Raw genomic sequence first — 24447 nt, 5'->3', positions numbered from 1 at the left:
GCACAACCAACAAACACCCCTGGTGCTGCGACCTGCGGTGAGGGGGGTGCACATCTAGCATCTGGGCCTCCTGTGGAAATTACGGCTGGGGATGCCTCGAGCTGGAGCTCTCCAAGCTAAACTGCAGCCACCAGCCGGGTAACAGCATTTGAGGACACACATATACCCTGAACAAGTGTGAGGTACTGTGAGAAGAAAAGGCAGCCATTGGCTTGTCTCAGCAATGCGGGGTTGGTCTGGAGACAGAACCAGTAGACACGATTGCCACCTGGAGACAGTGGAGACTGTGGCACACAGAGACAGCTCCGGGAGTGGTAGGTCGCTCTCCCACTTCACTCACTGGGCACCGAACTGAACATGTGCCAGCGGCGAAACAGAAGGCCGTTGACCCACTGGAGTGACACTTGTGGGTGTGATTAGACGCACTGCTTGGGGAAACACCGGGTGTCCCAAAAAGGAGTAAGGCGGACTGGGACCTGGACACTGGGCACAGAAGAAAAATTCACCTGGGTACTGATTTACTATTGGGGGCTATTGTTTGAAGGGCCTTTCGACCCCCCTGTGTGGAGCATTGGCTCTGGGGCCTAACCCTAGGAACTGTACTGGAGCTGAGATGGGCCCACCCCCCCTTGAAGCAGTGTGAATGATGACACGATTATACTACTGCTGAGCGCTCTGGACTGAGATGGGGGACATTCAGGCCTATGGGGCTGTTACTGCTCTGGGTGCAGTTGGTGCTGGGGAGTGCCCAACACAAGGTGGGAGGTCGAGGTCCAGTCTGGTGTCTGGGGTAAATGTGTGAAACAACTGTACTGGTGGGGTTGAAAAATAGGTACTGGTGGAGATTACTGCCCAATGAAGACAAGTTGCCTTGTTGTCCCTTGGAACTGAGGTGGCCCGGGGGGACTGAGATGAGTGTGTAAAACCCAGTCCTCCCCTTCATGAGATGAATCTTCGCCCTATGGTTGGTGCCTGCATGTGAACTCATGGCCTGTGCTGCAGGAGGCCAGCAAGAGGGTCACCTAATAAATGTAGGCTCCACTACGGCTGCCCCTCCCTGTAGGATACCCATGAAGCTGCAAGGGTAGCAGACTGCATAATATATAGTGAGCAAGTGACTGCGGGAGAAGGGGGAGAACAGGGCCCAGTGTGTGTGGTGGTGCAGGATAGGCTTAGAAAAACCTGAAAACTAAAGGGGATGACCCCGAATGAAGACCAGCTCACTCTACTTTTTTGATTCAGTTGACATCTACCCCCCCAAGGCCTTGAGCACTATACATTACTACCATTGGCAAATTTAAACCTAGACAGAGGGGTGCACAGCCTCAATCCCCCCTCAGAGTCCAGGGGGGACGGAGAGGTTATTGATGTATTGATTTACTCTCATCTTGAAAGGATTTTTGCTGCTATCGTGAACACTAAGGCCATGCTCCAACAGAACAATAGTAGAGTATATGTGGGTCTGGGCCTAGGGCGGGCATACCACCACAAACTAGCGGACCGAGATTAAAATGTGGACAGTCAGTTGATGAACTTCTCCTCAAACACCTGGCAATAGACCGTAAGTTGGAGGACCTCTCTGTTTGAGTGCTCACCCTTGAATGAAGGGCTGAAGATGCAGAGAGCTGGAATCGTCGCAACAATATTTGAATGGTAGGACTCCCTGAGGGGGCAGAGGGAGTGGACATAGTGTCTTTCCTTGAAAACTGGCTCCGTACTGAAGTTGCACCTGACCATCTCACAAATTCTACGCCCTAGAGAGAGCTCCGACCATTGGCACAGGGGAGGCCACCTGGACCAGTGGTGGCACGATTACTACAATATAGACAGTGAGACATTATCCTACAGAGGGCTCATGCCAATGGCCCCTTTGTGATTGAAAATGGTAAGGAGTTGGTGTTACTGGACTTCACCGCAAAAAGCGCAGACACAGCGTGCATCATTTATGGAAGCCACAAAAAGCTCTCTATGAAGAGGGCATACAGTTCTCTCTGATGTTCCCTGCCAAGCTTTGAATCATCTTGGATGGTAACACCTATTTTTGTGACACTCCAGATGCAGTGTGGTCCTGGTTAGAGGCATACAAGGCTGGTGTGCCACCCTTGGGGCCCCGAATGTGGTTAGGGGCCCCTTGACAGAGATCCAAAAAGAGGTTTAAATGAACCCCCAAGAGGGCCTCGCTGAGGAGGCCTTCCTCCTCCCAAACTGAGAATGAATGCAGGGCGGCGTTGCTTACTGTGGCAGAAATATTCTCGTCACAGAAGACTGACGTAGGTACACACACTTCTTCTGACCACAAATCACTGGCTTCTGACTCATGGGGCTCGACCCTGAATGGATCCGGCCTCCCATTTGTGACCCCACAATCTGTTAATTACATAATTTGATGATCATATTGAGCGTCCCTCCTGCTCCCATTCAGCGGCTGTGGATGCTGGTCTGACTTGGGTTATATTGAATCATAGCTTGGCTCCTTCACTACCAGTGGTGAAAAGGCTGGGGTCCTCTCATAACGTATGTGTTGTATTTGAGACCCTGGGGCTTGCTTGCGGTTCGCCACTGCCGGGGGCATCACCTTTTTATTATTTTGGGTTGTGGGCCAGTGCACACTTGGGCTGTTAATTTTTATTTCGCCCACCCCACCTAGATTCCTGCCATTAGGAGTCAGAAGGTGGCTTTCTCTTAATGATGTTGTTTATTTACAGGTTTGGGCGGTCAACCATTGCCTGATTGCCCTTGGGCGAGAGAGTGTGTAGTTGGGATTTTGTTACTTTGTCCTGGGATCATGGATTGCTTTATTGTTGCTGGAGGGTGGTGGTGGTTGTGGGGGGGGGGGAGTTGGTGACTTTCAAATGAGAGATTTGTACTGCCGTATGCCACGGGGGACCCTCATTATAATATAACACTGCTGTCTTGGAATATTAGGGGCATGGGCACTGCATCCAAGTGACACAATATTCACTGGTACCTGTGTTGGAGAAGAGCCCAAATTGTGATGTTACAGGAGACCCACTTTACTGTGGAGGAGGCCACCTGTTTGCGACATAGGTGGCGTGGCCAACTTTATGGTATGTCCTACTCGGCTTATTCTCGGGGTGTTGCTGTGAATCTGGACAGGAAACTCTTTTGAACTTACACATTACATTATCAATCCTGAGGGCTGTTATGTTCTGGTTAAGGGTAGACTGTTGGGCTGAGAGGTCACACTCGGAAGTGTATATGCTTGGAACATAGACCAGGTCCCCTTCCTCTGTTCGATGTCCATCCCTTTGTTATCCCTGATAGCAGATGATCTTATGTTAGGAGGCGATTTTAACTGTGTGGTGATGTTCATTGGGATAGGTCTATGCCTCCCATAACAGAAGCACTGGCATATATGACCTCAGAGGGCTTTTTTCAGGACTCGTGAGACATTGGGATCTCTCAGATATATGGAGAATGCACCATGGACAAGAAAGAAATCATTCTTACTACTCACCTCTCTATAGATTACACACACAACTCAATATGTTTGCCTGATTGACATCCATAGCCCATCCGTGACTCATACCGAATATTTAAGGTACACACTATCAGACCGCAGCCCGCTGTTATTGATGTTCTGTCCTATTGCCAACCGCCCGGTGATACCCACGTGGCATTTTGTCCCCTCATGTTTGGAAGATACTTGCTTCAGGTATTCTCTGCACACAGAAATCTCTGAATATTTTCAATTTAATCAAGGCACCACCAAGTTGTGGTGAGAGGTCATTGCATGGGCGAATCTGTTGGGGGCAGGAAGGAGCTGAATAGGGAACGTACCTCTCTCGAACATATTCTGCATGACTTGGGTAATAGATTGGGTACTGATGATATCGCCCAGACACAGCTCACTGACATTAAAGGGCATTATAGTGCTATACTAGAACGTCTCTGGTACCTTGACTTACTTATCTTACTAGAGTCCATGAGGAGGGTGGGCGATCGGGTAGGCTTCTGGCCTGGTTTGTTTGCCCGCAGTTGAAGGGAACACCCATTACTCAGATTTTATCCATCCAAAGAGGAAACATTGCTTCATTCTTTCAGGGCTATTAACGCAGCCTTTTGTGAATATTATGAAACTCTTTACCAGCCCCCGGCGGTGATTCTACCAGGGACCTTAGTTGAGTTCCTGCACTGTTGCCGTTTCGGTCACTTGACCCTGCCCTGCTGGAGGATTTGGGCGTCCTGTGACAGTTCAGAAGATCCGCTCTGCCCTCAAAACTATGGCTCCTGGGAAAACCGCTGAATTCTATGCTACATTTTCTCCCCTCTTGGCCCCTAGATTAGATGCCTTATATGCTTAGTTGCTCCACCTGGGCTCTTTGCCAGAATCGACCAGGGATGCGTTGGTGGTCTCTACTTCCAAGACAAAGACATTAGGTGCGCGTCAGACTTCTGCCCCCTGTCCATGTTAAACATGGACTTTAAGATCCTCAGCAAAGTACTGGCAGTGCGGTTGCTCCCCCATATGCCTGGTCTTGTTCACAAGGATCAGAATGGGTTTATCCCACACAGGTCCACCCCCAGGAACCTCTGCCCATTATATCATACCATCTATCATCAGGATATTGATCTCTATCCAGATGCCCTTATCATATCAGTGGACCTGGAAAGGGCCTTCAATTCGCTGCAGTGGGATTTTCTTCATGCAGTCATGATTGGAATGGGGCTGGGAGACAGCTTGATAAAATGGGTTGCCTATTATACACCAACCCTGTGACAAGGGTCAAGACAGGTCAAGTTGTTTCTGCCCAGTAAGGAGTGGATCGGGCCACCAAACAGGGGTGTCCACTGTCTCCCCTTTTATTTGCCTTAGCCATTGAGATGTTGGCAGAGCTCTTATGACAGAGAGGTGCCGGTCATGGGGTGGTCATAGAGGGCAGAGAACACATGATTTCCTTATATGCTGATGACCTATTGCTATACCTCGCAGATGGCTGAATGGGGCTGCAATTGCAATGACTCTACTTGATGATTTCTCCGTGCTCTGATGCCTCTGGCTTAATAAGACTAAAATGCACCTATTGCCCATGATTTCAGGGGAGGCACTGCCGCCTAATATTCTCCAGGGGCTTACCCTGGTCACCTCGGTCAATCCGATACTTGGGAATTCAAGTGTTCCATGCCTTAGATGATCTTAAAGAAGGTAACTTAGGGCCGGGGGTTCGTTCTCTTAAGTCCAACGTCCAATTCTGGCGTTTATTGAAACTGCTGGTGATGGCTTGTATCTCTTTATCCAAGATGCTTATGCGGCCCCGACTTTTATATCTTTTTGCCAACCTCCCCATGACGATACCCCGCTCATGGTTTAACCACTTGCATATTCTACTCCGAGAGTTGATATGGGATGGAGGACGCAACAACGTCTCTCTGACAATTTTCCGGAGAGCTCCGGGGGAGGGTGGCCTGGGAGCCCCCAATTTCAAATTATACTATTTGGCAGCCCAACTTCAGTGGTTGGTCCAGTGGTTGGATGGCGAGGGCCTTGAGACATTAGGTTCAATGGGGTTAGCAGGCAACCAGGGGCTCCTGTTAGCAAAACTCTGATCCGAAAGTGGTCATTCCTCAACTGGCAACATTGTTGAGAGTAGCACTTCAGTGTTGGTGGAGAAGTCTGAAGAGAACAGCTGAGAACTCTTTATATGCGCCAGACTTGCCGCTGGTAGGGTTACCCCATGGGTACCCCCGTTCTCCCTTTACTAGACAACAGCTATCGGACTGGATGGCGGAGGGCTTGATCACAGTGAGTGATTGTTACCAGCTGGGAGAATTCATCCTACTGGATGACTCAATGACACAATGGAATGAGATTTGCTAAGATTTTGAGCCCTGTTTGCATCTCAAAAGTGACGCAAATCGGCGCAAAATCTTTTTTTCCCTTTTACTTTCCAGCGCTAAACTTGTTTAGCCATTGATAATAATGGCAAAGTAATGCAAAGCAGCGCTATGCACTGTTTCGCATTACTTTGCGCCATTGGGGTGTACCAAGGGTGGAGCATGGGCGTTCCCATGCAACCTCCCAAGGTTTTTCAAGCTAAACCCAATTTTCTAAATAAAGTAGATTAGGTTTAACGTGAGAAACCTGTGCCCTTTTCCAGTAGGTGCACAGAAGGAGAAATGCTTTCATTTCTCCTTCCTTTTCCTACTTTGCATGCGTGCTGCACTGTGCAGCACTCATACAAAGTGGGAATAACTTTGCAGTGTGTCTGGGCATCGTATTTTGTATAGAAAGGGTACACTTCCTGTACAAAACCTATGCTAGACTAATGCACCCATCCTAGCACTATGGCGCTAAGGTGTGTGCTTGGCGCATGGCAGCTGTAATCAGCACCGGCGCAAGGAAAAGGGGAGGAGAGAGCCATATCTCTGAAGATATGGCGCTCTCCTGCTCCCACCCTGTTACCCAACGCAGCGCAGTCTCACGAGGGCTGCGCTATGCTGCGTGAATTGTTTGTAAACCTACCCCAATGTGCGTTGCCCCCTGGCCAATTCCTCACCTAACTTGCTTTAATACAGACGTTTGGAGAGATGTAGTCCGAAGGCAGGCGGGAGTCTGGGACCCACCTTGTCTTTCGGGCAATGGTAACATTAGTTTCTACAAATTTTACAGGGCACAGCTGGGAATGATTGCATTGGTAAAGATCCGGGAGAAGTGGAGAGCATTACTGGGTAGAGACCTTTCGGACTTGGAGTGGGGTAAGATTATGTAAATCCCTAAGAGTATTTTTAGCATTACTAGATTTAAATATGTCCAATTTAATTATGTACACATGACCAATCTGACCCCCCCATAGATTACAGGTCATGTATGAGGGAGAGCTGAAGACCTGCCCTAGGTGCATGGAGCCAGAGGTGGATTTCTGAAACATGACGTGGAGCTATCCGGGGTTTAGGGTATTTTGGGATACAGTTGTTGCCACACTCAATGGAGTACTAGACCGCACACTCCCCTGTACAGCAGAGGTTTGCCTCTTGGTATTATTCCCCAGACCCAAAGCATGCACAATGGGTCCCAGATTTGTGGGTCTGGCCTTGGTCTTAGCAAAGAAATGCATAGCAAGGCGGTGGCGGGCCGGGACAGCCCCAGCGATTGAGACATGGGAAAGGGATGTCGACATATGGGCTGGGTCAGAAGAGTGAACTCTGATTAGAAACGATGCACAAGGGTTACGACATCGCCCACTGGCAGGCCTTTGGGTGGAAGTGCTTGGAGCATGGGATAGCAGAAGAAATGGTACTGAGGGAGGGCCTGGAGATAGCCCTTCGCGATATGAGCCCGCTGTGGACCCCTCCTGAGGTGGTTTGAATGTTCAGTAGAAGCCTCACTGATTGTGATGTATAGATATTGATTCCCGGGGAGGCTGAACAGGGAGTTAATCTGAAATACACGGCACAGCACTGTAGAGGGGGCGGTCCCTATGGAATACCCTGAATATTTGCTTGCTCAATCAGATAGCTGAGTTGCCTCCAAGACGCCCTCCCCTCCCTTATCCCTAGCATACCAATACATGCACCTTGGGACCCTGGGAGCCATAAGAACTAAATTGGGTCCCCATATGTTTCCCTGGTGTTCAGACCCTCAGGACTGTTTTGTTATTGTTTCTTTGGTTGCTTTTCTTTAAAATGCAGTATTATCTGCACCTTTCAATTTTACTTATTCGCACTCTGGAATGAAAGGGCCCAGATCTATAACTCTCATTAGATAATCCATGTGTAGAGCACTAAATTTATATGGACAGAGGAATAGTCATCATTATGTAACACATGGTGCCCCTCTGAACCTAAGCATTATGAAGAAATTGTCACCAGTATGTTATTATCCTGGTGTTCGTACATCAAGATATGTCATCATGTGTTACATGTTGATAGCTAAACTGGTATGGCAACGGGATGGAGTCTGAGATGTCCAAATGGGTGCCTCATGTACCGAATTTTGCTCTTGTATGCGTTTTTGTGTACCTTTGATTAAACACCAAAACAAATATGCTTAAAAAAGGCCTTAGTATCTTATCAAGGCCAGATATTTACTTAATAATCTGGGACTTGTAGTCCCAATTTTATAATGGGCTAACTTATCACCAAGTTGAAGAATGCAAGTAGAAAGCTTGAACTGGATGAGCTGCTTGGGCATGGGCCTTAGAAACTTGAGAGTTCTGCATTTGGTCATGTCCTTATGGCTGCTAGCAGATGTAAATGCAAAGAGTGTACCACTTGCAGCACGAAACAGATGCAATGTCCTGCTCTTCGCTGGGACTGCAGCACCTTTTTTCTTACACACTTTGTTCTTCTTTCCTCCCCAACCCTCCCTTCAATGTCACATCACTCTCAACATCAGATGGGCAATAGAAACACATTCCTGTACCCCCCACTAACACTGCAGGGTGGTGCACAGTCATGGGACGGTGCATTGCCCATATCCCTTAACTGCATTAGGAAGGAAAAGGTGGGAGGGAATGTTAACCTCTTCTACTTATTCCAGCAGAGCAACAAATTGTGTTTTTTGAAAGGAACATCTGCTCACATGCCATGTTCACCAGTGCCCACTTTAGCACTGGTGGTGCCAGATGCTAAGATTCTTTTACCCCCCACCGTGACCTCCTGCTACATGGATTGATGGATGGATGGTACTCTCTGACAGTGCTCCTCCTTTCTCCATAGGCCCTCTCACATGTATTTCATTTGTTTTATAGCGCTACTCATAGCAGTTTAAGGTGTCAGAGAACTTTACATCTTACACATTATATGGAGTCAATGAACCATACGGCTGTAAATCAGTCTATAGGAAATGTTACATAAGACAATGAGGACCTCAAGGTGAAGGAGTCACATGACATCCACACTAGTAGGCAGTTTGTTTGAAGAGTGTTTGGTATAGAGAAGCACAAACTCAGGATTTAAAACTTACTATAGTGTTTGGGATTGAATTAGTAATAAGAATGTATTTCTACCCACACTAACCCCTTTTTTGCAACATTAGGATAACGAAAGACTGGAGAAAAACATAACATTCTAACCTATACCTTGCAGTTTGCACCCAGCTCTTTGATGACAGTTTATAGTTCACTGTGCTATATTTCGATTGTAAACTATGAAATGCAAGTGAGAAAAGGATCTCTGTGACAAAAGCAGTAACCCACTGAGCTATCCACATAAAATACAGTTCTCTCATCTTCGTGGTACAAGTTATTTACAGCACCCATATCAACACTGCGCTACTTTATGATGAGTCAAAACTGCCACTAGACAAAACTCCATCTCCCGCCAGCTGGAACATTAATCACCAGCTGCCATTTTTATTGTTGAATGAAAACGCTGGACACATATGGAACTCTGCAGCTGGTGCTTTTAAACCCATAAGTTATTTCTGAGCACAGCACTAGAGCTCAACGCCAGATGTGTTAAAGCCAGCACTGATGTTCACTCACCATAAAGTGAAATAATTTTTAAAAAATGGTATACATTACCAGACTGTACAAACGTCTGTTGAAGCTGCAGCACATCTATCCAGTGAGATCATTTATATGTACCATTTTTTAAATCGTTTAACTTTGTGGTGAGTAAACATGGTGCAGCAATGCATCAAAGAGGAGCAGAAATCACACAACACAATTATGTTGCCATCTATACAAGTCTTCCACTGCTTTTTAGTTTTTGATAGCGAGTGAAGTGAAGTACAATAAATCAAGCACCTTTAGGGACCCGTTTCAAGGTCTGGTTTTTTTTGGGTTGTTTGTCCACACTTGCCTTAAACACCAGCTTGCAGCAGCTGTAAGCTTCGATCTCCTTCGGTTCAGAGCCTCATGTGCCACTCTTCCCACATTTCCCAACTCCTCCCAGGATGAGGTGGGGACACGGAGGTTTGTTCCCACCCCACCCTCTGACGAGTTCGGAAGTGGGTGGGGTTGCACCGGTATACAGTGCAGGTTCGCTGATTGAGAAACAGCCTCAGGAAAACGGAGCTTAAGCTTAAAGCGCCCGGGCTGTTTTCAATAAGCAAGGCTGCACTGCATCACAGGAGACTGTGGTCTAGCAGTCAAGCAGAGGCTCACACCCGAAGGGGGCTAAAGGGCCGGCACGTTCAACAGCGCCAAGGCCCAAGAATGGAGGTGTGTCCCAAAAGGGACAATAGGGCCTGAAGAGCCCCCCCAAAGGACCAAAAAAAGGGGGGGGGGGCGGCAAAGAAAAATTGTGACAAGACTGGGTGGGAAAGGCACCAAGCCACCAATGAGTGGGCCAGGCGGGATTTGACACTACAAATATATATAGGGCCCGATTCACAGAACTAACTTAAGACAAAATCCTAAACTTACTACTTTTGGTATTCACAGAAGGCATTTAGTAGTAGTAAAGTTAGGATTTTGTCTTAAGTCTGTCTTATGTCTGTCTTAAGTCTGTCTTAAGACTGTCTTAAGTCTGTCTTAAGTCAAACTTAAGTCAAACTTAAGACAAAATCCTAACTTTACTACTACTAAGTACCTTCTGTGAATACCAACAGTAGTAGGACAAACCTAAGACAGACTTTTTTCTAAAGTTAGTTCTGTGAATCGAAATCATAATCTTTATTGCTTGATTAATAAAAATCTTTGCAATCATAGCATCTTCACATCTCATAATGTTAAAAACTGAATTAATTAATACAAAAGCATTGTAATCAAAGCATTTTCCCATCACATAATATAAAAAATGCAACATATATACTATTTAAAAATTTATCAATAAGATCAAATCAAACCACCGTACATCAATAATTGCAACAACATAAAATTGCACATTTTCATTTTAAAAAGAGACAGCTTGCACAACATACTATGTCCCTATAGATAATGGAAAAATACTCAAAAAGAATACTTCATTAATTTCTACAGCAAGATGTTACACATGTTGCATTTCAAAGTGCTACCGTGCAATAATTGCAACAACCATCATATAAAACAATGATAAAGGGCATCAAAGGTTACTGAAACAGCTAAATTCTATTGTACATTTCTTACACAAGTTACATCTTAAAGTGCAAATGTGCAATAATTGCAACGACCATCATATCAAAACAATAATAAAGTGCATCAAAAATTTACTGGAACGGTAACACTATTAATACATTTCAAGTTATCACCCTAGCAACAAAATCATTATGTGATAAAAATATAAACCAATAGAGTAATTAGATACCAAAGTCATAAAAATCATGGAGCTCAACCTTATTATATCAAATAATTTTTAACTGTCATTAAAAATGTTACCAATTGACATAAGAACGGAATCGATTTGCCAGATAGTGACATAATTAAGGCCTGACGAGCTGATCTGACCCCGCTCTTCAAAAATTGTGATTTCAGAACTGAACGTCGAAGGTTAATCAGCTTGGGGCACACACACACTATATGTACTAGTGTTTCCTGTGGCCCTCCACAAAGCCTACAATAAGGATCTGGTCATTGCTTGATCCAAGGTTGCATGCCTTCCTTTGATGGATTTATTCCCATACGTAACCTTAAAAACATTGATTGGCAGTTCAGTGATTTTTTAAACTTTTAAAAGCATGAATCAAGGTCACAGCCTTGGCCCTTAGGTCCTTACAATGAAATTTAAAGGATGCTCGATTGTCGAACACCACTCCTAAGTATCTATACATCTTGACAATATGGATTGTGCCTGCTTTGGCCATTGTGTTGTGTATAGTCATCAAAGGCAGTAATAAGTCTTTGTAGGCCGAGAGGAGTATGACGAGGATAGGATCATCCGCATATTGGAGATAACTGATTTGTACCCCCCAACCTAGGAACATGCCCATTGATTGCATCCAAATGCTGAGAAAGATCTGATAAAAATAAATTGAAAAGACAGGGAGCAAGAACACAACCCTGCTTCAGGCCATTATATGTCCGAATCTTCCTTGATAAGGATTTGCTATTGCCCAACTTGACTTGGACCCAAGTATCAGTCTACAAAAAAAATTAGCCTTCAACAATTTCCTTGAAATGCCCTGTCTAACAATTCTTTCCATAACAAGTTTCGTGGCACAGAGTCGAAAGGCTGCCTTAAGGTCAATAAAAGCTATATATCATTTTTATGGGGTTAAAACAGCCCACTCCGCAAGTAAGGTTAATGCCAGCAGGTTAGTAGTGGTGGATTGGTCTTTCCGAAAACCAGTCTGATTAAATGGAATAATACCTTCTTGCATGGCCCAATCTTCCAATTCTATCAAGAGGGTGGAAGCAAACACCTTTGCATCAACATCAGTCAATGAAATTAACTGATAATTGGTTTGGCCACTGGGCCGCTTTTATAAATAGGCTGCAGTATGCTACCTTGCCCTGATTCTGGTACAATTTCCAGTGTCAACACTTCCCTGAATAAATTATACAGATATATAATTTTGGGGTTAAAACAGCCCACTCCGCAAGTAAGGTTAATGCCAGCAGGTTAGTAGTGGTGGATTGGTCTTTCCGAGAACCAGTCTGATTAAATGGAATAATACCTTCTTGCATGGCCCAATCTTCCAATTCTATCAAGAGGGTGGAAGCAAACACCTTTGCATCAACATCAGTCAATGAAATTAACCGATAATTGGTTTGGCCATCGGGCCGCTTTTATAAATAGGCTGCAGTATGCTACCTTGCCATGATTCTGGTACAATTTCCAGTGTCAACACTTCCCTGAATAAATTATACAGAATACCAGCCCACACGTTAACATTGGCTCGGAACAGGGCATTGGGTAGCCCATTAAGTCGGGGGGCACCATTTGCACGAAGCCCACTTAGCAGGGTCAATACTTGATTACAACTCAGGACTTCTGAATCAAGATTTGTATCAAGTCTAGAATCATTGAGTTGGACTGTGGTAGTCAGATCCTTACACTCACCACTCCCCACTTTTGTTGTTAAAATACTATTTTCACCATATCCAGCCAACACATCTGGTTGATTTACCATCTGGACCAATGAGCCATACAGATTAGCTATAACAGTTACCCAACTAGCTTCTGATATATTTACAGAAAAAGCCCTACAGCCACCCCTTTCAAGCTTTTTAATAACTGACCAACATTTTTTTGCATTATTTTGCTTTGAGGCAGATAATAAACTATTCCAAAGCCAAGTTTGATGTTTAAGTTTAGCTTTCCAGACTTCTTGTTTATAAGTCTTTTTAAGTTCCTTCAAGTTTTCTTTATACACTGAATAGGTCTGATAAAATCTATGAGCATATGCCACCCAAACAGCTCTGTTAGGTGATTTCTTTAACTTTAATAGCTTGGGAGGGAACCATATTTTCTGGGGGTTCAAATGGTTATTAATTTTCCTAGCCTTGCGGGCTACAATTTTCCCCGCAAGGGACGTTGTAATGAAGTTCCATGTACTAATCATATTCATATTACCCTGTACCCCCTGTTTGCATTCCTTAATTAGTGCCTTAGCTGTCTGTGTAATTTCCTCATCTTTATCTAAATGCCATACCAACCTCTTCAGGTTATATGCAGAGTGTGCCATATTGGGAAGATCATTGGGTTTAGAATAACACTTCATTAAAAAATTACATTTTACAACCTGAGGGTTATGATCACTTTCAGGACGTCCGATTACCTTATAATCAGACAAGTTTGATCTTAAGTTGTCTGATATAAATTTATAATCAATAATTGAACCTTGTTTAGAATTCTTAAACGTGCGAGTGAACCTAGATTAATGTCGCAACATTCTTTTGCCATACCATCAGTCTTACAGTTTACACCGGAAAACCGGATTAGTTGCAAATTAAAGTCATCTGAGACTATTAAACCAGCATCTGGGTGCTGGATTATTCATGTGCTAAAACATCTCGCAGGATATACAACTGTGGAGACTTATTTTTACTGGCACTCAGATACACATTGAGAATAACTAATCTGAAATCAATGTAGCACGCCAGTCCACATTTTGCACAGCCTGATTTGTAAGTTTTCACTGCTGGGATACTATATTCATTAAATCCAAACAAAAGAGTCCTTTGTTCGCATCATGTTTCTTTAAATAATTAAAATGTAAATGAATTTAAGAATGCTATCGTATCGGGGTCAGACAGTAAATGGATCAATCCATGAACCTTCCAGGAGCATATACTTATTTGATTTCCATTAGCATCCGAAGCTACGCGCATTCATTTACTATGTCCTTGGGGCACCTTAGCCAAAGTTGCTGGAAGCGAAGACCAGTCCTCCTTTCGCACATTATTTTTAGGTAGCTACTCACAGAGCTGACCCCCTGTTTCAGAATTTGTAATCAACAGACCAGAACTACAAGATTGATTAGTTGATTGACCCACTGCTCCTCTAAGTACTGGATTTAGCTTATTGCTTTCAACTGCTTTACAATGTTTATACGCCTTAAGGGCCAACACCTTTAGAAGCGGGGGATACTGTACACTAGTCCAAATCTCAACCTTAATGCTGCATTCCATAAAATACAAACTTGAGCCTAAGATCTTAATAACAATATCATTTGACGACCAAGTTGTAATAGTTGACTCTCGCAGAGTGTTGGGCTGTTCCTGTTTAAACTGTATTGACAGTAAATCAGTAGATTTGATGAAAGCTAAGTGAGGGATAGTTCAGATTATTTTTAGGAGTACACTCCGATTGAGACTATCATGGAACGCCTGGGATTCATACAGGGGGTGCATTACTAGTTTAATATCACCATTTCTAGAGCTATAAACATGTCTGCAACATAGGGAGCTTAATGTGCCTGATTTACCATCTTTTAATAAAGTAAAACTAGGAGATATTTTTGGAAGTGATAAGCTCTGGGTATTAGTAGGCTCTAACTTTACTACAGTACCTGACCGATTCAAAGTATTAACAACTTGTTATTTGGGCAAGAATCTTGTCCCCTGAGGTTTGTTGTCCAACCTTGTCTCCCCCTCCTTACTGATACCAACCACATCCGATGTTATTATGCCATTGGGTTTGGGGACATCTTTTTTAATACCATTTGCAGATCCCTGATCATTACCCCTCCGTGGTGAAGGCAAAACTATAGAAAGTTCCCCACCTGCTACAACACCATCCTGAGGTAAACATTTCCTAATAGTTGATTTAAATATTGGATAATAATCCTTAGGTTTAGCTGATGTAGCTACTTAATCAACTGACCTCCTGGTCTTCTTACCAGCTTTCTGCAGCCTTTTCCTTGATCGTTTGGATAGATAAGGACAATCACTAAGGCTATCCCTGGAGCTTGAGCACGGGGGTTTAGCAATAATTAGTGACTTGGCTTTATTTGTTTAATTGGAGACATGACCATCATCTAAATGTACGTCTGAACTCAGACTGACCTCAGCCTCTCCTTCAACCTCCTCTAAAGATCTAGATTTATCACAACCCACATTTGCCTCGACTTCTTGCTGCTTAATGTTTGCACTATATACACTCTCTCCCACTTTATTTTTACATACCAAATTTCTGTCCAGGACAGGGTTCCCTGCTGTTTTTTTTACTTCATTCACAAGTGAACCTACAATTTTTGGGAGATCAGACATTTTATCCAAAATATCACTATCATTTGTAAGCATATTACAGCTAGATATGTCCCAAGAAATGTCCTCTGACTGGTGTACACCTTTTGTTCCAGGCTGCGTCATCATTTGGGTAGACTCCACATTTATATGCTTGGAGGTTGGAGCAGCATGGACTTGAACATTGACTACCATTTTATACGGAGATTTTTTCGCAGCAGGCACATCTAAATTTGATTGCGTGGGACCAGATGCTTGATTTGCACTATCTCTCCACTCCTCCTTGGGAAAAATAGGGTCCTCAAAAACAGCTAGGTCTTTATTAAAAATTTCCGATGCTGGGGGCATGTTGACATAACTGTCACATTCACTTTGGGCGACACCTTTCTGTATAAAGAAATCCTTAATGCTTGGCTGAGAATTCCCCCGCCTCCTCCAACAGAGAATGGGTTACTAGTTTGCCCCACAGTCTTCACAGCGACCCCGGACTTGAGATTGACCCACTTTTACCCAGTACATTCTCGAGGGTTATCTCATTTGCCTGAGGGGTATTCTTTTGGGAGCGAGTTAACATTTTCTGGCAATTCTTCGCCTTTTTTGTAGCTGTTCTTGAAATGAAAGTTGGCGCTTGACCCCTTATGCGACCAGATCTAATATTTTAAGCCTACAGACTCCAATAAAGACACGGGGGAGACACAAAACACTAAACATCACTGAAAGGTTCACTCTGTCAACAAATTCTTATAGAGACTGCTGCCACTCCCTTCAACAAGTCTGTACTATCTAAATATTTTCCCCAAACGGTGCAGGCCTGGCCACAGCTATACCCTCTGCTGCGTTCACACTAGATACTCTTCACTCCGCTCCCTGTGGAACCCGTGTCACTAGTGCCAATAATGCCGATAGTGCATAGGGGGCAGTGATACAAGGTGGCAGCAAGTCTATGAGGTTACAGGAGTATGGACAATACAGAGCTATCACCCACTAAAATACTGATATACTGCTCCGTTGCCCCAATCTGAAGCCCTCTCGGCCGTCGGCCACTTCTACTGCTTGCCTTACTTGTCCTGCTGTTTGCTGGGAAAGCGAAAATGGAATACAAATATGGCATTCCTGTACCCAAACTCTCAGCCTCTCAGTTCAACTCTCAGCCTCTGGGGCTGCTCCAACACTGTACCACTTACTGCATGTCGCTCACCTCATGCCCTCCATTTTCCACCACAAACCTCACCTGCAAGCCGCACCCAGTCCTAAAATTACCGGGCTACTTCTGCAGGGGGGGGAGGGGTTGTGAGTCAGCTTTCACGGGGAGTTCTCACAGTTAGTTCACAGCTGGTGTCACGGTTTTACGATTAGTTCACGGTATTTAGGGGAGACCTTTACTCCGTAGCTGGAGTTCGTGGCTGGAAACCGTGAAGCCGTGGCAGGGACAAGGGTAAAGTTTGCAGGCTGACCTTTACTCCGTAGCTGGGGTCTGTGGTTTGAAACCGTGCGATTGTGGCAGGGACGAGAGTAAAGTTCGCGGGCTGACAACGGCGGCTGCGGTGTTTAGAAGTAATTCTGGCGGGGTTCACAACCCAAGAAAATCTGCTGCAAGCCCCCTTGGCTGCAGGGACCTGTGGAAAGCCGGGCAACGGAGAGCCGCGGCAGCCTCCTCTCCTCTCCTTGCAGCCACGCAGTCTCACGGTGTCCTCACTCTGCTGCTGTGCAACTGTCAAAACACAGACTGGCACTCTCGCGTTGACACTGGGATTTGAATTTCTCCCCAGGGACACCTGAACCCCATATAAGTCTACAGGCCCCCCTGGCTCAACCACTCGTTTTCGAGACCTGCGCAACGGAACAAAGTCCATGCTGCCAGTGGGCCTATCACACAGAGTAAGCAAAGGTATCTAGTTGGGCCTACAAGACTGTGGAATTACACCCCCTACACACACAGAAGGGGAAAAACACTAGCTCAAAGACTACAACAGACATCACCAAGTGTCATAGTGATATATGACTTGATTTATGACTGTAACACAAGGCAGCAATATTACTGGATGATTGATTTATGACATAATTTATGACCTGGTAACAATCCAGTGGCACTACTGTCTATTTTTGATTTATGACTTGATTTATGACATGAGATATGATTTATGATGCCAAATGAGTGAGGTGTCATCATGACAGCCATTCATCCCAGATGATTTATGACCCAAATAAAGTTGAGAGGCTAAATATTGTGCCAATAACTTTCAAAACAATTTCATAGTTTATGGCTTTAATAAGAATGGGAGTGGCTTGTGCGAAGTTTATTGCAGGGTACAGAAGGTCATGACTGAAATGAGGTAAATCCAGTAAATCCTGACATAAAGTGCCTGCTTTGGCCTGACCTTGCACAGAACAAGGGTCAGAAGCTTCAAACAATACAGTACTTTCACATTTAAAAAAATAAGTAAGAGTTAAGAATTAAGTCAAGGGGAAGGGGTGAAGCATTTTACCCTAATACAGTAGTGACCCCTGCTTTTTGTGCAGGGTGAAAATGGAAAGGTTGGAGAGCTATGTGTGATGGGGTTTAGATGGGGCAGGAAAATCAGAAACATGTTATGTATGGCTCTCCCATAGCTCCTTCTTACCTAATGCAGCCGTTTCCCCACTACTGTTTTTGTGGAGAGGAATACTCACTGGGGAGTTGGGGTGGGGGGAGGCTTTTGAATACAGAGTACACAACTAAAATTATGAAAATCGCCACTTTGCCATGTTACCTAGGTTTTTTCTTTTCAAGGTGCTGAATATGTTAAGAGAAAATTTGAGCCTTTTTCTTTTTGCCTTTAATTCACACATGACACTGCTGTGGAAATCCCCATTGTGGATGGTGAATATTCCATAAACATATTTGCAATACAGTTTTTAAAAAGTTAGGGTATTGATTACAAGGCAATTGGTTTTTGGACTAGAAAAGGTTACCTGCTCAACAGTGCCTGGATCAGCTCCCAGTTGTCTTAGCCAGTCTACAAGTTCCTCATTAGTGGAATGCCGCAGAGACAAAACAGCTGATGGAGGTCTCAAATTATCTAGATAAACAAAGATAAAGTTAATAAATGTAGAATTTTGTAGTAGTATTTGTCCCCCTTACTTCTAGGTTCTGGCCATAGAAAATATCTGGTGTCCTACAAAAACAACTACCGAAGCCTAAGCTTCTCAGAACCAGAGTAAAAAATAAATTAATGAGATTTGCACTCACTAGCCAACATTAGATATGACATATTTCATGCTTGTGTTTTGGAAGATGTTCCCTAATAATGAAGATATCATAAAGGTTCTGTTCCTAAACGTATCTGATATTAACTAGAACATCTGATGTCATTGTGTTAACTTTAATGCTGTCATGAAGTAGATGGGCTTGGTTTACATTTTCACCATTCAATGTTTATCTGTTTGCCTCTGGTCAACCAAAATACATGTGAACCTGAATAAACAAAAGCACTGCATCCACCTGGTCTTAAAACGTTTTTGTAGCTATTTTGGGCATGACTGATCCTTACATCCAAGACTTCCCAGTATGTGGCCTCCTAGAGTCAGAGAGAGAACTGTGTTAATGTGACTTCTCAACAAGATTGGTGGCAAACCCAAAAGGGTGCATTCTAGCATACACATTTTCAAGCACAATTCAAACTTATGGGCCATTTTGGGATTTTTATATATTATAAAGGTGACAGACTCTACTCTCATCTGTACCCTGTTATCTAATCTGTATTAGTTACAGGAAACCATTAAGCAAGGCGATGTATTCCTACCACGGACTGAATTATTTTGCCCCTGCCTTCCCTCCATGGCATGTTACCATGGAGGGAAGGCACAGTGGGAAGGCAGCCCACCATGGCATGGTACCTTCCAGATAGTAAAAGTCGTCAGCTGGTTGGAGGCTTGTTCACTAAACACTTGCCAGGTAATAATGCTTCTAGTAAAGTTGCTCTGTAGCTAAGAGTTAAGCGGCAGCTTAGTAGTGAAGTAACTAATCAAGACTGAAAACACTCTCGGCTGGTTGTGCATCCCCAGTAGATTGCTAGAGAAGTCACATATCCTTTTGTATGTATTGTGTAGACAACATGAAATGCATGATTATAATGTGTGAACACCCTTAATTTATTTTGGGCCATAAAATGGATGTTTGGGACGTCTGGGGATGCAACTGCACAGGCATATCATGGAACAGCTGCTCCCTGTTTCTATTTTATAGACCATTCGTTAGAAATTCATATACACGAAATATGAATATGAATCAGCATGACGCAAAAAAGGTATTGTACATCATGTGTTATAAATGTAAAGAAGAAGGTGGTTGGGGTATTTTTTGATCGTATTAATTAATGATACCTAAATTATGTAATTCATTGTAATAAGATCAAAGTTACTTGGCTACCAACAATTCATTACATATATCACTGTGGATTGCTTTTTAAATTGGTTTATGAAAACATGGGAAACAGCCTTTACAACGAAGCTGGAACCCCGCAAGCCTTTACCACGCAGGCTTTACCACACATGCGACACTACCACGCATGCCCTTATCACGCACGTCTTTACAACAATATGCCTTTATCACGCATGCCATTACAACACATTTCGTTATAACAGCATGAATGTTAAAAGCATATTCGTTGTTAAAGTTTTAAGGTAAGTGCATGTAAGCATTAACAAGCACATGCATCAACCTTTTATGCAAGCGTGCGATTCGCAAAAATCGTCCGTTTGCACCCACAAAAAGGGCTTCTGCGATGCATTAAACTGTAAGGCTCTCGCAATTTAAGAAATCGCAATTGCAATTCCTTAATAATCGCAATTAAGGAATCGAAAAAGCCTAAATTGATGCATGTGCCCCTAAGTGTTTTGAAAGATTTTTTTTAGGGTTTAGGGTGAGCAAGAGTATATGGGTTTCAGGGTTGTAAGGAATTTGTAGAGTTTAGGATGGGTATGGGTTTTAGGGTGGCAAGGGAATTTTTAGTGTTATGGGTGGGTTTGGGTTTTAGGGTGGTAAGGGTAATTTTAGGGTTTAGAATGGGTATGGATTTTTGGCCATCAAGGGTTTTTACAGTGCTTAGGGTGGTTATGGGTTTTTGGGTGGCAAGGTATTTTTTAAGGGTTTAGGGTGGGTATGGGGTCTTGAGTGCAAGAGAATTTTCAGGGTATAGGATTGGTAAGGGTAATTTTAGGGTTTAGAGTGGGTATGGATTTTTTGGCATCAAGGGTTTTTCCATTGCTTAGGGTGGGTATGAGTTTTTGGGCATCAAGGGTATTTTTAGTTTTTAGGCTGGGTATGGGTTTTTGGGTGGCAAGGGAATTTTTATGGTTTAGGGTGGGTATGGGGTTTTGAGTGGCAATAGAATTTTTAGGGTTTAGGGTGGATTTGGGTTTTTGGATGGCAAGGGTAATTTTAGGGTTTTGGGTGAGTATGAGTTTTTGGGTGCTAAGGATTTTTAGGGTTTAGGGTGGGTATGGTTTTTGGGGTGGCAAGGGTATTTTGGGGGTTTAGGGTTCAGGGTGGGTATGGGTGGTAAGGAGTTTTTAGGATTTAGGGTGGGTATGGGTTGTGGGGTAGCAAGGGCGAATGTGTGCGTGTGTGCGTGTGTGTTTGTGTGTATATATATATATATATCCTACTGGCGGTCGCCAGTAGGTAGTTATAGTTAGGACCAAGTTTCCATAGGAAGAGCATTTTTGATTTGCTTATAGCATTGGCGCCGTTTGATGAATCTTCATGAAATATTGCAAACTAATTCTTTGTTTATATCAGCTCCTATGTTGAACGCTTGGGGCTGATTCGTCAAGGGGGGGCCGAGAAAAAAGGGGGGTCCCAAAACGTGTTTTCTCCATGTTAATTTCCATAGGAAACTTTAGACAAGGCTACAGGTCGAACGGGTGAACGGAATTACCCCAAATTTGGCAGGGAGAAGGGTCTTGGTCTAGAAAGCACGCTTTTGTTTATTTGGTGTAAATCTGTTCAGTAGTTTTGGAGAAATATAGACATTTGCAGATATCGATATTTGGGAATTCTGCCATCTGATTGGCTGAGGCGTTACGAGCACGAGCTTGCTGCTTATTGGCTGTTGCAACTAGGAAGTGTTGGCAGCCATTTTGTGATTCCGTTGAAACAAGTAAGGGGAAAAAAGGGTGAAAAGAGTAGGAAACAGGAGGATAGGAGCACTGTAACCTCTGTGGGGGAGTGCGAAGCGAAGTAGTCAATCAGAGTGACATGGTGCTGAGATGAGATGCTGCTACACTCGGGTATGAAACCGAGAGCCTAAACCGTGAGCTCATTGCTGTAAAGTGATGTGCCCTGGTCTTTGTAGCATACCTGTGCAAGTAGTGTTAGTGGGCGTTTATACCATACAGGGAGTGGGAAGCGAGCTACTGACCTCTACCGTGCGTTTATACTATACCGGAAGTGGGAAGCAAAGTACTCATGCCTACCGGTTTGAAGACTCGGTGATCAAACCGAGCTGATTGCTGTAAAGTGATGGGCTCTAGGCGCTGTAGCATACTGGCCGCTGGAGTATAACTGTGTAAGTAATGTTAGTATGCGTTTATACAATACAGGGAGTGGGAAGCAAATTACTCACCCTTACTGGTCTGAAGACTCTGGGATTAAACCGTGAGCTCATTGCTGTAAAGTGATGTGCTCTGGGTGCTGTAGCATACCTGTGGAAGTAGTGTTAGTTTACGTTTATACAATACAGGGAGTGGGAAGCGAACTACTCACCCCTACCGGTCTCAAGACTCGCGGATGAAACCATGAGCCCATTGCTGTAAAGTCATGTGCTCTGTGTAGTATTCCAATGTAAGTCATAGTACCCTTGGGGTGATTCAGCGCTATATAAACCTATAAACTATAAACTTCAATGTTAGTATGTAATGCTACTAGAATCTAAGTATGTAATGTTAGAATGTAGGGCTGTCATGAGGAGAATCTTGGGGAGTTTGTACACGGTGCTGGAGAAGACGGTTGTCTTGCGGTCTGCTCCTGTTGGTGGCTGTTTAAGTTGTCTTCTTTTCCTGCAATAAATCTACATATCCGATCCACTGCTGTCTGCCTCTTCACTACATAAATTTGGCGACGAGCGGGAGAAGGTAAAAAGAAGGCAGCATATTTTGAGCTTCCTTGCCTTTTGCTGAAGACCCGTTTTCTTTGTGAAGCTGTTTCTACTCATCCCAGGGTTGTCGGCTCATCGAACTATGTCATTCGACCACTGGTAGGATTGATATTTTTTGATTTTGGGCTTCCTGTGCCTCTTCACTACACTCTGGTCGCTGTACTACATGTGTGCAAGTAGTGTTATTATGCGTGTATACTAATTCTGTAGTTATGCAGTAACCAATGCATCATGGCCCTATGGAGCATCACCTCCCAGGCGCAGCTCATAAAATGTCCCGGGGTGTGCATCCAAGGGACATTTATGTTTGCTATTACAGGGCGGGAGCATGGCTTCCACCCTGTGATAGCAAATCCTTATTTGCCTTGTTGAAGCGAGAGGAGGAAAACCTTGTATAGCTTCAATAAAGCGTATCCGGATGGTAAAAATGGAGAAAACAAAATGAAGCTGGATCTCACCCGTTCATTTAAATGAGCCCACTGGTGGGTAATGTTCCGGGCCAATCCTATTATTATATTGTGGGGTCTTTGCAGCACTGGGGACCTTAATCTCACATGTAAACTAGGCGCGGGAGGGCACAGAGACGTTTCGCAGCCTAGGGGATCGCCACCTCCCTGGGTATTGTTTACTAATTGTTCGGGGGGCTTCGAGGCCAACTCAAGTCCGGGGATCGCCACCCTCCGGGCCTTTACTTAAATATGCAGGGTGGGCCTTGCCAGTCCCTGAAGCTTCGGTGGCCCTAGGCAGTGCCTTATTGGTTCTGTAATCACACGGGCAATACTCATGGTGTTATAAAGTTATACACTCATAGAACCCTTGCAGTTGTAGAATTACCCAGGCTTCATTTATGTAATAGTCTGTTGGTTTATATTTGGTAGGTGCACCGCAAAATTACAAATGTTTTCTCTCATAACCTCCTATCAACCGCTGATTTTCACAATAAACTACAGACAAGTATTGTCAGAAAAAGAAGACCCATACACTCACTTATTTATTGGTAAAAAAAATAACCTTTATTAAAACAACACAAAGAAATGAAAACGCAACTTTATTCGAAGAAACAACAGTATAACATGAAATTAAGTGGGTGAGACTCCTCCGGAAGCAGCGTACAATACATGCAAGACAAAAAAGAAACATAAGTATGTGTGCCATGTCCAAGAGCAAAAGAAAGGTAGTCAGAATGAAAGGAAGAAAGTGAGAATGGGACAGAGAGCGAGTGGGTGGAAGGGAAAAGGGGAGGGAGAGTCAAAAGAACAGAGGGAGCAGGAGACAGAGCGTCGGCCTACTACACCCAGCCCTCACTGTTCACCTCCCGTCACCCGTGTGTCTGGGACGCTGGGGTCCGCGAGAAAGAGTGCGGTCCAGCAAGTCCTTAAAATGAAACAGAGATATGAATGAGGCCAGAGATTACATTATTATCAACGGCAACATCGCTTGCCTGCACCTGTGTACCCAGGCTGCTGCACCCCAGCCCCTTCCCCCGCACTGTGCTCAATTGCAGCTCCTGCGCACCGAGGCTTCACTGCTCACCTGCCACCACCGGTGTGTCCAACTATGTGCCGGTGCGAGCTCCGACTCCGGGGTGCCTCTCTCAGGGTGGCACAGCAGGTCTCCGGTCGGGGACGGTGTCTTGATACCACGATGGAAGGTGTCAGAATGCCCAGGGCATCATCATGGACTGAGCACCCGCTCCACCCATTTTGGTGCAACCAACTCAGGGTCTGAAAAGGGAGAAATAATATAATGCAGGAAACGTCTTGAGGTAAATGAAGGTTTATTTCAAGCTTAATAGAGAA

General features: G+C 44.2%; 1 protein-coding gene across 1 annotated transcript in view; it reads right to left on the bottom strand.

Moving 5' to 3' along the window:
• Window positions 1–24447, bottom strand: part of MAP3K15 (mitogen-activated protein kinase kinase kinase 15) — a 1172574-nt gene that overhangs the window by 5762 nt on the left and 1142365 nt on the right. The window contains exon 27 of the mRNA XM_085622522.1: window positions 18465–18571. Within this exon, the coding sequence (XP_085478648.1) occupies window positions 18465–18571 (107 nt within the window). The remainder of the gene's footprint in view (window positions 1–18464; window positions 18572–24447) is intronic.

Source organism: Triturus cristatus, chromosome 8 (assembly GCF_964204655.1).
Source record: "Triturus cristatus chromosome 8, aTriCri1.1, whole genome shotgun sequence".
Taxonomy (NCBI): domain Eukaryota; kingdom Metazoa; phylum Chordata; class Amphibia; order Caudata; family Salamandridae; genus Triturus; species Triturus cristatus.
This window is presented reverse-complemented; position numbering and strand designations above follow the sequence as displayed.